Source organism: Protopterus annectens, chromosome 6.part0 (assembly GCF_019279795.1).
Source record: "Protopterus annectens isolate FY-2018-M chromosome 6.part0, PAN1.0, whole genome shotgun sequence".
In the NCBI taxonomy this organism is placed as follows: domain Eukaryota; kingdom Metazoa; phylum Chordata; order Ceratodontiformes; family Protopteridae; genus Protopterus; species Protopterus annectens.
In genome coordinates this window covers 35188346-35201228 of record NC_056737.1, presented here as the reverse complement: position 1 = coordinate 35201228, position 12883 = coordinate 35188346, and the positions used below count along the sequence as shown (strand labels likewise).

General features: G+C 45.1%; 1 protein-coding gene across 3 annotated transcripts in view; it reads right to left on the bottom strand.

The window, feature by feature from the left end:
* The window catches only part of RPAP1 (RNA polymerase II associated protein 1), a 2926740-nt gene that overhangs the window by 340603 nt on the left and 2573254 nt on the right, over nucleotides 1-12883 (bottom strand). For all 3 annotated transcript variants that reach the window (XM_044073828.1, XM_044073829.1, XM_044073830.1), the window contains one exon: nucleotides 12110-12286. In XM_044073828.1, coding sequence (XP_043929763.1) covers nucleotides 12110-12286 — 177 coding nt within the window. The remainder of the gene's footprint in view (nucleotides 1-12109; nucleotides 12287-12883) is intronic.

The following is a 12883-nucleotide window of genomic DNA, read 5'->3' as shown; positions in this document are numbered from 1 at the left end:
ACCTTCATTCTTGCTGGTTGGGACAGCGTCCCTAGCACCTGAAATCCTGGGTGGCTCATCGAAACAAACTCTTCAGAACAGTGGAACCAAAATCTGCTCTGTTTCTGGAAACCACAGCCAACTTATAATGTGAAATGAAGGTATGTGGGTTGGCCCACATAGCCGCAGCACAAATAGATTCCATGGGCAACCTCACCTGAAAGGCCACAGAAGTGGCTAAAGCTCTGCTGGAGTGACCTTTTGGTTTAACAGGTAATTCTTTATTTTTCAATTGATAGATAAAAGTGATGATAGAAGTCAACCACCTGGACAAGGTTACTTTTGAGACTGGAAGACCTTGTTTACCCACAGCATAAGAAAGGAAAAGTTGGTCCGATTTCCTGATATCTTTAGTTCTATGCAAATAAAAAACGTAGTTGCCTGTGAACATCTAACTGATGCAACTTATATTCCGCCCTGTTGGAGTGGTTGGGAAAAAACACAGGAAGGTCTATGGACTGATTCAAATTATTTTCTGAAGAGACCTTAGGAAGGAAGGAAGGATTAGTTCTAAGAGCAACCCTATCATTGTGGAACACTAGGTACGGAGGACGGGTACAAAGAGCCTGCAGTTCTGAAACTCTTCTGGCAGAAGTAATGGCTACCAGAAAGAGAGTTTTCCAAGATAAAAACTTCAGGGAACATGATGCTGCAGGTTCGAAGGGAGGCAATATTAGAGGAGCTAAAATCAAATTTAGATCCCATGGAGGTGGAGGATCTCTCACTGGAGGCCTGAGCAGAGTGGACCCTTTGAGAAAGGCTCTACATAGCTTATGCGACATGATGTTATTTCCCGACAGGCCCATGTGAAAATTTGAAATTGCAGCTAACTGAACTCTAATTGTAGCGGAAGTGGACCCAGAATGAAAGAGTTCCGCAAGAAATTCCAATATGTGGTGTATAGGGGCTGAAAAAGGGTCTATACTCTTATTCTCTGCCCAGGAAGAAAAACGTTTCCACTTACTAGCGCAAGTTTTTCGAGTGGTAGACTTGTGCGATGATAAAATAATTTCCTGCACAGACGGGGAGATATCTGCAAGCCTGGCTAGGGTTGGAAGTGGAGCAACCAAGCAGTGAGCTGGAGATAGCAGGGATTGGTGCAGCCCGCCCGACTGATGGATCAGAAGGTCTGGAACTGGGTCTAGAGTCCAAGGCTGCTCGAGAAAATGATGATGCAGGAACGGGAACCATATTTGTCGAGGCCAGTAAGGAGCAATGAGGATCGTTTTGCAGCCCAATACAGTAGCTTTCTGTATCAGCTTTGGAATAAGGGGAAACGGAGGGAATGCATAAAGTAGTCCCTGAGGCCAATCGTGAACTAGAGCATCTCTGGGGGAAGTGGAAGGAGAGAGAAGAAATTGTTGCACTTGCTGTTGAAGGGAGTGGCAAAAAGGTTGCAGCAAGGCTGGCCCCATTTGCGGAAAATTTGGTCCACAACTACTTGATTCAGAGACCACTCGTGAGGCATGAGAATTGCTCTGCTCGGCCTGTCTGCTATGACGTTGGACTTCCCAGGGATGTGCATTGCGATCAGAAACCGTTGGGAAGAGATTGCCCACTGCCAGAGTCTGAGTGCTTCTCGACATGAGGGGTAGGACTTGGTTCCGCCCTGCTTGTTGATGTACCACACTACTGACATATTATCCGTTTGAATTGCAATGGTCCCGGTAGGAAGAGAGTTCTGAAATGCTTGCAACGCTAGAAGCATAGCCCTCATCTCCAAGACGTTTATATGCAGGTGGTACTCGTGAGGTTGCCAGATGCCTTGCTTGGACTGTCCTGCCCTGATAATGCCCCCCCCCCCCCCAATCAGGGAAGTGTCCATGGTAACCGTAGCAACTGGGGTGGGAGTACAAATGGTCTGCCTAGGGGTACTGATGTGGAGACCATCCACCATGCAAGGTGCTTTTTGCATGCTTCTGTGATCATAATCATGTGATACATGGGAAGCTGCTGGAAGGACCATTGGGTGAAAAGCAGCCACTGGAGGATCCTCATGTGAAAACGAACTAGAGGAACAAGTATGATCGCTGCTGCCATGAGACCCAGAGTTTGGAGGACAAACCTGGCTTGAATTCTTTTGCATTCTAATAAGACCTGTACATGTTGACGAATCACTAATACCCTGTCTGGTGGAAGGCTCGCTGACATGTCTTTTCTATTTAAATTTGCACCTATAAAGGTGATAGACTGACAAGGCAACAATGCAGACTTTTTGAAATTTATTGAGATACCTAGACTGGAGCAAGTCTCGATAGTGTAGTCTCTGGCTTGCAGAAGGTGATGCCTGGTGGTAGCAGTAAGGAGCCAGTCGTCTAGATTTGGAAACACCTGGAATCCTTGCCATCTCAGGTGAGCGGTAACTACTGCCATACATTTGAACACCCTGGGGGCTGTGGTGAGACCAATGGGCAGAGCTCTGAACTGGTAATGGCTGGCTCCCAGCCGGAAGCGAAGGAATCTTCTGGAGTGTCTGTCCATTTTGATATGGTAGTGCGTATCCTGAAGATCTATAGAGCACATCCAATTGTCCTGACCCAGAAAGGACATAATGGACTTTAGCGTGACCATCCGAAACTTGGTTCTTTGTACAGACCTGTTCAGTCTGCTGAGCTCCAGAATGGGTCTCCAGTCCCCTGTCTTTTTTGGTACCAAAAAGAACCTTGAGTAAATTCCAGATCTTTGCTGGTCTGCTGGGACTTGCTGGATGGCCCTTTTTTTTAGCAGTTCTGAAATTTCTTGTACTGCTTGATCCCTTAGATTGGGTGGAACATCTAGAAGGGACTTGTTTAACACTACGGGAGTGCGAACAATGGAGCCTACGGATATAAATGACTGTACCCATTTGTCTTGTGTTATGTCTTGCCAGGCTCTTGGGTACAGTGATAATCTTCCCCCGACTGCCTCCAGAGGTGGGCAGTAGGGCAACCCATCAGGGATGGTGGGAGGGCTTCTCAGAGAAGGATTCTCTGCTGCCCTGGTTTTGCGGACCCCCTCTGCCACGAGGGCGGCGTCTATTATTGTTCCCTCCTCTGCCTCTGGATGGAAACTCACCACGTGTGTCCGGCAAGGCTCCCTGAGATTTCCGGAACCACATCTTTCCACTCTTCTGACCCTTGGGATATGGTCTGGAAGGAGTGGAAAAACGGACTCCCACAGCAGAGAGAGTCTTGCCTTCCTGCTCACACCTGGTAAGGGTGTCCTTCACCTGTGATCCAAAAAGAGATGAACCATCAAAAGGGGTGTTGGTGAAAGACGCTCTGAAAGGTTCCGCAAAGTTACAAAGCCGCATCCAGGCGTGTCTCCTTAGAGCAACATCTGTGCCCGCAGCTCTACTCGCACCATCGGCTGCATAAGAAATGAGCCTTATGGAGGAGTTCACCACTGAATTAAGAGTCGCCAGCTGGGAGGCTGTCTTAGCCCGGGCCCCCCTCAGCTGATGTATCTTGGAGGGTATCTCCAAGCTCTTTAAGGAGATCCCTTTGAAGACTGGTAAAGTGGCATAAATAATTCAGAGACCTCATAGAAAAAGTCAATGAAGAAAACATCCGCTTCCCATATCTGTCCATTGTCCTGGACTCCTTGTTAGGGGGATGGACAGATGAAGTTTCAGCCAACTCCTTCTTTGTGGCCGCCGCTACCACCATAGCATCAACAGGGACACCTTTGGTCAAAAACTGTTTATCCTGTGGTGCCGTTATGAATTTAGCGAGTCTTCTGGGGTTGGTTACACTGTGTCTGGAGCTGACCATGCCTTCCGAGCCACCACAGACATCAGTGGGTCGAAAGGCGGAGACACCCAGGAGGTGGAAGGTCGGGACTCAAACGCATTCAGGAATACCGACTCATCCTCGGAGGGGTCTCGGGGACCCTTCCGAATCCTCCAAGTCGGTATCTGATGTGACAGACTCAGGGGAGTCAACATGCTTCCTCTTGCATTTCCTCTTACGAGGTGGCTCCTCTGAATGATCAGGGGAGGCCGAGGAAGATGCACCCAAGGGGGTGCCCTGGAATGTTGGTTCCCCACGCTTGGGGTCTGGAGGAGGGGCAGAGGTAGATGCAGGCACCATAGTGGGAGGAGCCAGTGGGGATGATCATGGGGCTGACTCAGGGGCCAGCACACTCCTCATGACCTCGAAGGCATCCCTGCTCGAATGCCGAGAAGGCTCCGGCTCCGAAGAGACCGGAATCCCTCTCCGCACCGAGGGGGACTTCTCCGAAGCCGATGTAGGAGCTGAGCTCACCTGTGCCGAAGCTCCGAGAGGGAGAATGGGCCCGGACAAGGGTCCGATGCCACTCACCCCCTCGGAGTCAATGAGGGAGTCTCGGCGCCCAGACCCTTCCAAGGATGGTACCAAAGAAGTGATCGGAGTCGATGATGGAACCGAAGCAGAAAGTATCGGTGCCAACGGTTCCACGACTCGAAGCTCAACGAACTCCGGCTCCGAGCTCAAGGAAGGAGTCGTAGGAGGAATAACTGCAGATATGGATGGAGCCGACACCTGATGAGGGGGGCTGGACAACATTTTTGCTAGTGCCTGTGATTTTAACAGCCTACTGACCACTCTCTCCATGTCATGATCGGATAGTCTTGAGGACCGAGAAGAGTGGGACTGATGACTGTGCTCCGAATGGAGCAGAGGAGACCTCGGAGCCGAGCGTATCGACTCCAGGGAGGGAGACCTAGACCTCTTTCGACTCCCAGATGGCTCCGAAGGGAGAGTCGGAACCGACTGGGAGACCGGTAGATTGGTTCTGTCCGGAACCGAGGCTGAAGGAACATCTTCACCCATCGACGGCTCCGAACTGGGAGCCAAAGGTTTAGGTGGCTTAGAGGCCTTCACGGGCTGAGTCTTAGCCTGTGAATCCTGCTTAAGTAATCCCCTTAGGATTAACTTATTTTTGCACTCCTGCAGGACTCTCGGGCTGAAGGCATGGCAAACCGAACAAGAGTCCTGCAGGTGCACGGCGCCCAGACAATAGACACAAGAAGTGTGACCATTTGTCAGAGACATCTTCTGACAGAATGAGTCACACTTCTTGAATCTGGACACCTTGTTATCCTTAGACATCCCTGAAAAAGAAATAGAATACCAATGACAACACACAAAAAACTAGTATGTAACTACTACCACACACATTAAGTTAAGCACCACAAAAAACAACCAAGAAAACTGACAATATTCTATGTATATAGCTAAATAAAACTAACTAGGTAAAGGCTAAAAGTTTTTTTTTTTTTTTTTTTAATAGAGGAAGGGAAAAAGGGGTTAGCCTCTAATTTAAACGGCTACCTAAGAACGTGAAGGGGGAGGGGAAAACTCTCTAACTAAAACGAGTTTTCTGAGGGATAGGGGAAGGATCAAGAAGGAATTAAAGATACAACAAGTATATATCTATAGAAAGGTTAACTACTATGAAAAATCTACACTAACAAGTTCTAATTATTTTTATCAAAAATGAGTATAATAATGAAAAAATACGACCTGAGCCAGTAAGACAACCTCGCAGCAGAAGCGGCAAACGAGATCTGGGTATCTGGCGCTAGGCATCATGGGATATAGGGTGGCCTCAAGCCAGTAAGCAGTTCTCGAGCTTTGAAGATGGCCGAGTCGGAGCCAACCCAACCAGCAAGAATGAAGGCGAGATAGACAACTTAACATCATCTGTTCATCTTTATGTGATAGTATGCATCCTGAAGGTCTATTGAGCACATCCAGACATCCTGGACTGAACTGTAACCATCCAAAACTTGGTTTGTCAAACTGATTTGTTCAAGATGCTGAGATCCAGAACTGGTCTCCAGTCTTCTGTTTTTTGGCACTAAAAAGAATCTTGAGTAAGTTCTGGATCCCATCTGGTCTTGGGGGACCTCTTGAATGACTCTTTTTATCTAGCAGATTTAATACCGGAATTGCTGCCTTTTCCCCTCTGATTGGGTGGAACATTGAGGATTTTTTTTGGAAGGAGGAGGAGGAAGGGAAACTGGTATTACATTACCTCTGTAAATGATCCCCTGCACCCATGTATCTGTAGTTATTTCTAGCAAAGCTCTCCAGTGCAGGGATAATCGACCCCCAATTGCCTCCAGCTGGGGGCAATCAGGCCTCCATTCAGGAGTGCTGAAAGGGTCTGCCAAAGAAAGAATCTCTGGGCCCTTGGTTTTCTGGGCCACCTCTTTTGCGGGGGTGGCGTCTACCACTGGAGTTCCCCCCTCTACCCCTGGAGGAGTCTCCGCCACATGTGTCCTGGAAAGGTCCCTGGGACATTTTGAACCACATTTTTTCACTACCTCGTTGATTCCTGGAAAAGGATCTTTAGGGGTAGAAAAATATACGCCCATGACAGACAGGGTCTTTCCATCTTTTTCACTCTTGGATAATGTCTCTCTTACTTTGCAGCCAAAGAAGGATGTGCCATCAAAAGGAGCACTGACAAACGAAGACTTGAAGGGCTCCACAAAACAACATAAGTGCATCCAGGCATGTCTCCTTATGGAAATGCCTGAACCCACAGCCCTTGAGGTTCCATTGGCTGCATGCAAAATGAGTCTCATGGAAGAACTGGAAATCGAATGCAGGGTAGTCAACTGAGAAGTCACCGACACTTGTACTTCTTCAGAAACGGATCCTGAGAGGGTGTCAGAAAGGTCCTTAATCAGGTCTCTCTGTAACCTGGAGAAATATGTCAGACAGTTCAAAGACCTTAAGTTGAAGGTCGCTGAAGCATAGACATGCTTCCCAAACCTATCGCCAGAGACTTCTTGTTGGGGGAGTGAACAGTTTAACTCACCTCAGCAAGTTTTTTTTAGTGGCCACCATGACCATGGCATCAGCAGGCATCCCTTTTGCCCAAAACTGCTTGTCCTCTGCAGCTGTCATAATTTTGTCAGGTCTCCGAGGTATTGGTTCACTGCTGCAGGGATCCTTCCATGCCCGCCAAGAGATCAACTCAATTAGCTCATCAGTGGGCAGAGTCACCCAGGAGGTTGACAGGTCAGTACCAAATGCATCCAGGAATACAGACTCCTTAGACAAAGGGTTGTTGAGCTTCCAGCCACCTCTCTGTTTCAGAATTTCAAGGATGTCTCTGATTGAAACATCATCAGGAGGTGACCGTAGGGACCCTTCACCTTCATCAAAGTCTGTATCTTCTGTGATAGTTTCCCCTGGGGAATTCAAGTGCTTCCTCTTGCACGTCTCCTTCTTAGGGACCTCTTCAGTGGGATGCTCTGAGGAGGTATCAGAAGAAGTCAGGCCACGCTGTTGGGAAGTCTCTGGTTTCAGTACCAGCTGTCCCTGTGGAGAAAAGAGGTGAGACTCCAATCGCAGAGATGGCAAGGCTATATACTGAGGATCCGGGGGGGTAGGAAGAGTCTACATTGCCGAGGCAGACAAGGCTCTCTCCATAACCTTAAAGGCAGAACCCCCAGAGAGACACAGGACCCCGGATCCGAAAAGACAAGCTTTTGGACTATAGCCCCTCCCTGCTCCCAGGAAAATCCCCCTGAAGCAGAGTCCAAGCCAAACTAACCTGTGCTGAGGCCCCAAGGTGCAGAGATGGCTCTAAAAACTTTGAAGTTGACTCCAAGACCTTGGATCTGACAGGGTAACCTCGGCTCCAAGCTTTATGAATCCAGCAATCTTCAGATCCAAGGATAAGGATATCCTCAGATCTGAGGCAGATAGAGCCGAATGGCTCAGATCCAAGGACTCTGAGCCCATGAAAGGAGTCTGAAGAGGAACTGGTAAAGGGGGGGGGCTAGTGGAAGTTCAGCCCTCCTGACCCAAAGAGGTAGAAGCCAAAGAGGCACTTGTCAGGCTCTACACAGAGAGAATTTTTCTCACCAAACTCTCCACATCTTCTTCCGTAAGACTCCCAGAAGAACGAGTGAAAATTGCAGATGAAGATTTTGGTCTTTCCAAAAAGGGTGAAGGGACGCTTTAGGGGACAGAGTCCATGGAAGGGAAATAGCTGGACCCAGGTAATATCAAGCTTGAAGAAGTAGATAGACTGGACAATTTTGCACTGGATCGGTGGCAGCTGCATTCGATAGTTCTATCTTTTTATGTTTCAGATCTAATGTTAAGGTTAGAAACAATAACTTTTCCCTTTTTTTGCTTTGGATCTGAGGATGAAGTCTGATCCGACAGTTTTGATTTTCATTTCTTATGATCCGATGGAGGAGTCAGATCCAATCAGGGCCTTTTTCTAGGTAGATCCGATGCCCTTGAGGAAGAAGTGGAAGGGCTCGGAGAAGGGGATTTTGACCTTTTTGATTTTGCAGGTGAAGTTCCAGATACAGATAAAGCCTCTTAAAACAGGAAGTAAGCAACTCTTTAAGAATCAGTTTATTTTTTCCTTTCTGTAAGCTCTGGGGAATAAACCTCTGACAGATGGTACAGTCTTCTAGTAAATGCAGGGGACCTAAACAATATACGCATAAAGTACGAGCATCTGAAAACAGAATTTTGTGCCCACACAAGGCATATTTTGAACATGGCAGGGTCATTTGCTTTCTCAGCTATAGGAGCAAAAACAAGCTAGAAGACAGATACTAGAAAATAGTCAAAATATGAAGAAGAGATGCTAACTTTTTTTTAGACAGTGAAAACATCAGAGAACGGTATAGAAAAAAAATAAAGAAAATACCAACAATGGTATTATCAGGGCTACACGAACTGTAGAAAGAGAATACCAGCAATGGTACTAACAAGGCTACAGAAAATGTAGAAGAAAAATACTAACTGTAGTATTCAGGAGTGCAGAATATACAAGAGAAGAGAAAAAGAAAAGAAGAAGAAGGTTAATGCAGTAGAAACTGTACTAAAAGGAGCGATAGACAAGGGAGATTAAATAGACCTAAGATTTAAGTCAATTTAGACTGAAAATATTCATTTTGATGAAAAGAAATCACTTAGCTTGAGAGTAGTGATCACTACGTGTTTCGCTCAAAGTGGCAAATGAGATCTGAGATACCTGGGGGTGGTGCACTGTGGGTAAGGGAGGACCTCGACAGTTATAGGTTGCCACAAGCTTTTGCAATGGCAGAGTCAGATCCGAGGGATCAGCTCCAAACCCATTAGCTGAGGACAGAATGAAAATTCACAACATCAGATGCATCTTTTAAATTTAAGCTTACCAAAACACTCAAATGAGGAAGAAGGGTTAACAGGTTGTGAAGTGAAAGTATTTTGAACTCAGACACTATCACATACTAGTTTAGGAAAGAAAGGTTTGGAAATGGTCAATGAGCATTTTCTTTCTTTGGCCCAAAAAACATTCTTGAAAGAAACATTTTTCCCAAACAGGAAGGAGGAACTGATTCTTGAGATAGCATATGGTGTGTGTGTGTGTGTGTGTGTGTGTGTGTGTGTGTGTGTGTGTTGGCGGGGGGGGGGGGGTATCTGTCAGGTGGATATGTCTCAAAACCCATTTACTTATTTATCAATTGTTTACCGGGAAAGTCTGACTTGGAAAAAAGCCAATTTTTAGCAGAGGCCCAGGGAGGAATGCTCCAGATGCATGTCTTTGAAACATGGGAGGAAACCACAGCACCTGGAGGAAACCCACACGAACACAGGGTGGACATGCAGACTCTGCACAGAAGGCACTCCAGACAAGAATCAAACTGGAGAATCTCTTGCTGGGATGCAACAGCGCTACTGCTGCACCACTGTGCTGTCCAATCTGTCTGAAACTATCTGCTGCCAAAGACAGAAATGGAGATTCAGACTTTCCAAAAGGGATAAGGGGTATCTTATTTGACTGTCATTTATTCTTGGGGGGGGGGGGGTCTGTTTTTTTTTTTTTTTTTTGGAACTTTCTTGTTACTGTTTTCCAAATGTTTGCTTACCAGCATTTTGCTGTGACTTATTTTAATATATATATATATATATAGATCCCTATCACAAAACCGGCACGCCACAAAGCCGACACCCAAAACACCGACAACAAAAGACCGAAAACGCACAAAACCGACAACTCACAAAACCGAACACCATAACACCGACACCCAAAACGTAAACTACACATTACATACAACTATACATGCACTAACCGTAACCCAAACCCTAACCCTAAGGTCTGACACTACCGCACACTTACCCTACCTGCACCCTAACCCTAACTCACTTAACCCGCCCTTAAACCTAAACTCCGTCACTATCGCACACTTACCTTACCCACACCCTAAGTCCGACACTACCGCACACTCACTTTTCCCGCATCCTAACCCTAAATCCCTCACTATTTCACACTTACCTGTCCGCTCCCTAACGCTAAATCCCTCACTATCGCACACTTACTGAGTCGCGCTCACACGTTGCCCATGTTGGTGTTTCGGCTGTCGGGATTTCAACTTGTCTCGTCGGTCTTCTGAGCGTCAGTGTTTTGGCGTGTCGATCAAGTCAAGGGGAACCATATATATATATATATATATATATATATCTATATATATATATATATATATATTTTTTTTTTTTTGCCAAAGTTGGACTAGGGAGCTGAAATTCCCTTGGAAAATTTGTAGGAGGGCTGAAAAATAACAGAGATTCCCTGTATCGTTTTATACCGCTCATTACATTTTTAACTAATCTCTGCAGCAGACTGTCCAAAAAAAAATCTCTAGCCAAGGGAGAATTCAAAACCTCTTTTTTTTTTTTTTTTACATCTTCTGGGAGGTACTGAGAACAGTCAGGTAAACCTCCTTAACACAGTACCAGTGGGAATAATTCTGGATGTAGTATCTGTGGAGTCATAAATGCACTTTAAACAATGAGTAGTCACCTACAAAACTGAAGAAATTAAACCACACAATGTATATTTTTCTGCACTGGAAGGAATTGCTGGTAAAACATTCCCATGCTTTCACAATCAGTCAGTATAAACTCACTTTATTCCCAATCTTGTCAATTTTACCATCCTTGTCAGAAGGCAAAATATTAGAATTAACAAAACATCTGGCAGCAGCTGGCTTAACTAAGCCTATGGCTGCTGGGTCAGGTCTGAGATGAGTGTATAAAGATTTGAAAGACTGAGGAGCTTTTGTAAATTCTATCTGATTTCTTAGCAGCAACAGGCTGGGTATCAGGGAAACCAGGGGCTGTGACAAATGCATCCTCCAATGCTGACAGCAATGGGAGAAAGTTATGGGAAGTTAAGCTGCAACAGCTCATGGTACTTACCGAGGGAATGAAAAACCCCAGTGTTCTCCCACTGAAAACATTGGCACATTCTGGATATAGTCTCAAAGAAACAGAATCCTTAACAGGGAGATTCAAACAACATGCTTTCCTCTGAGTCTGAATCAGAAATTTGAGAAGAAAAACCTACATCTGTCCCATCACATTCCTCCCCAGATTAAATTTCCTGAATCTCTTCAGGAAACGAGGAATCCCTTTTTCTTCTAGCTGGAACCACCTGATAAGAACAGTCAACAGCCTGTACAAGAACCTGTGCCAAACTTAGTAAACTACTCCTTGTCCAGAGAAACTGGAGTAAAAGATCCATGCTTAGTTTTTTGTTTCTTTTAACAGGAAAGCTGGTACAAACAAGATTATTAATGGCAACAACAACTTCCCCAAGGATGGGCAAAACATTCTGGCTAAGCAGGGGTATCTTCCCTGTCCCTTCTTCCAAGACAGAGAAAAATGTCTGTCTCTTGTCCACTGAGGGCACCCTAAACAGCCACAGAGAGCATGGCTGACCACAAGTCCTAGACAACTTGATGAATTATGATAGCTTGTTACCACAAACTGCCAGTGGCACTGACATGAACACAGTTTTAATATTAACAAGTGGGGTGATAACAATACAGTACAAATATCTCCAACATTCACTGAAAGATAACATTGAATCATTCATTATTAATGTGACTATAACAATAAAAGGGCATAAGCAACCAAAAACTGTCATTCCACAAGCAAGTCAACACAAAAAGTAAGCAGAAAAAAATAAAATATATTTCTGAAAGGGCATAACACTAGGAAATTATGTTATATTTAAATCACTGAAAGACTCAACAAAATCATATACAATATTTAAAAATTTTCTTACAAAATAAATGTACCTGGGGTACGTTGTCCTGAGAAAAGATAAAGCTGTTTACATGAGCAACAGTAACCACATAAAGAACAGGGCAGAAGGTAAGGCGCAAGGTGCCTGAGACCAGCACTTTGAAGTAGAGTCGAAGTAGCTCAAGAGAGTCCTCAGGAGGTAAAGTATATCGTTCTAGTGGGACAGGAAACTTGTCAAAAAGAAAAAAACAACACATTAAGAACCTGGTGAAACAGGAAGACATTTTACAGAATGCATGTACTCTACAACAACAAATAAACCTTTTATGATGTTAATACAAAAGTATAGTAAGAAGTCACCACAACAAGCACTTTCAGTAGGTCTGCCCATTTAGAACTCTCATCATCTAACACGAAGATTACTCAAACACAGTCAGTAAGCATGTTTCTTACTAGGACCATCTTAAAGTACATAAGGGACAGCCCCCCCCCCCCCCCCAAAAAAAAAAAAAAAAAAAAAAAAAAAAAAAACTTCACATGTGCAGTGCAGGGTGGAAAAGTCAAGACTGGGGCTTCATAATATAATAAATTTGAATCTAAAACTTTGCATCATTCATATCACTATCTTCTACCATGGTAATGGGTCATTTGGGGGGTAAAATAGATACCTAGAACCTTTATGGATATATTACTTTATACATACAAATGACAGCAGTAATATGTTTTCTTTCAAGATACAGGCACTGCTATTCATTAGGGTGTATTCCAATAAGTCTTTCATTAAAACATTCTGACCCTCTTACACCCTAATGAGCTCCAGCCTTCTG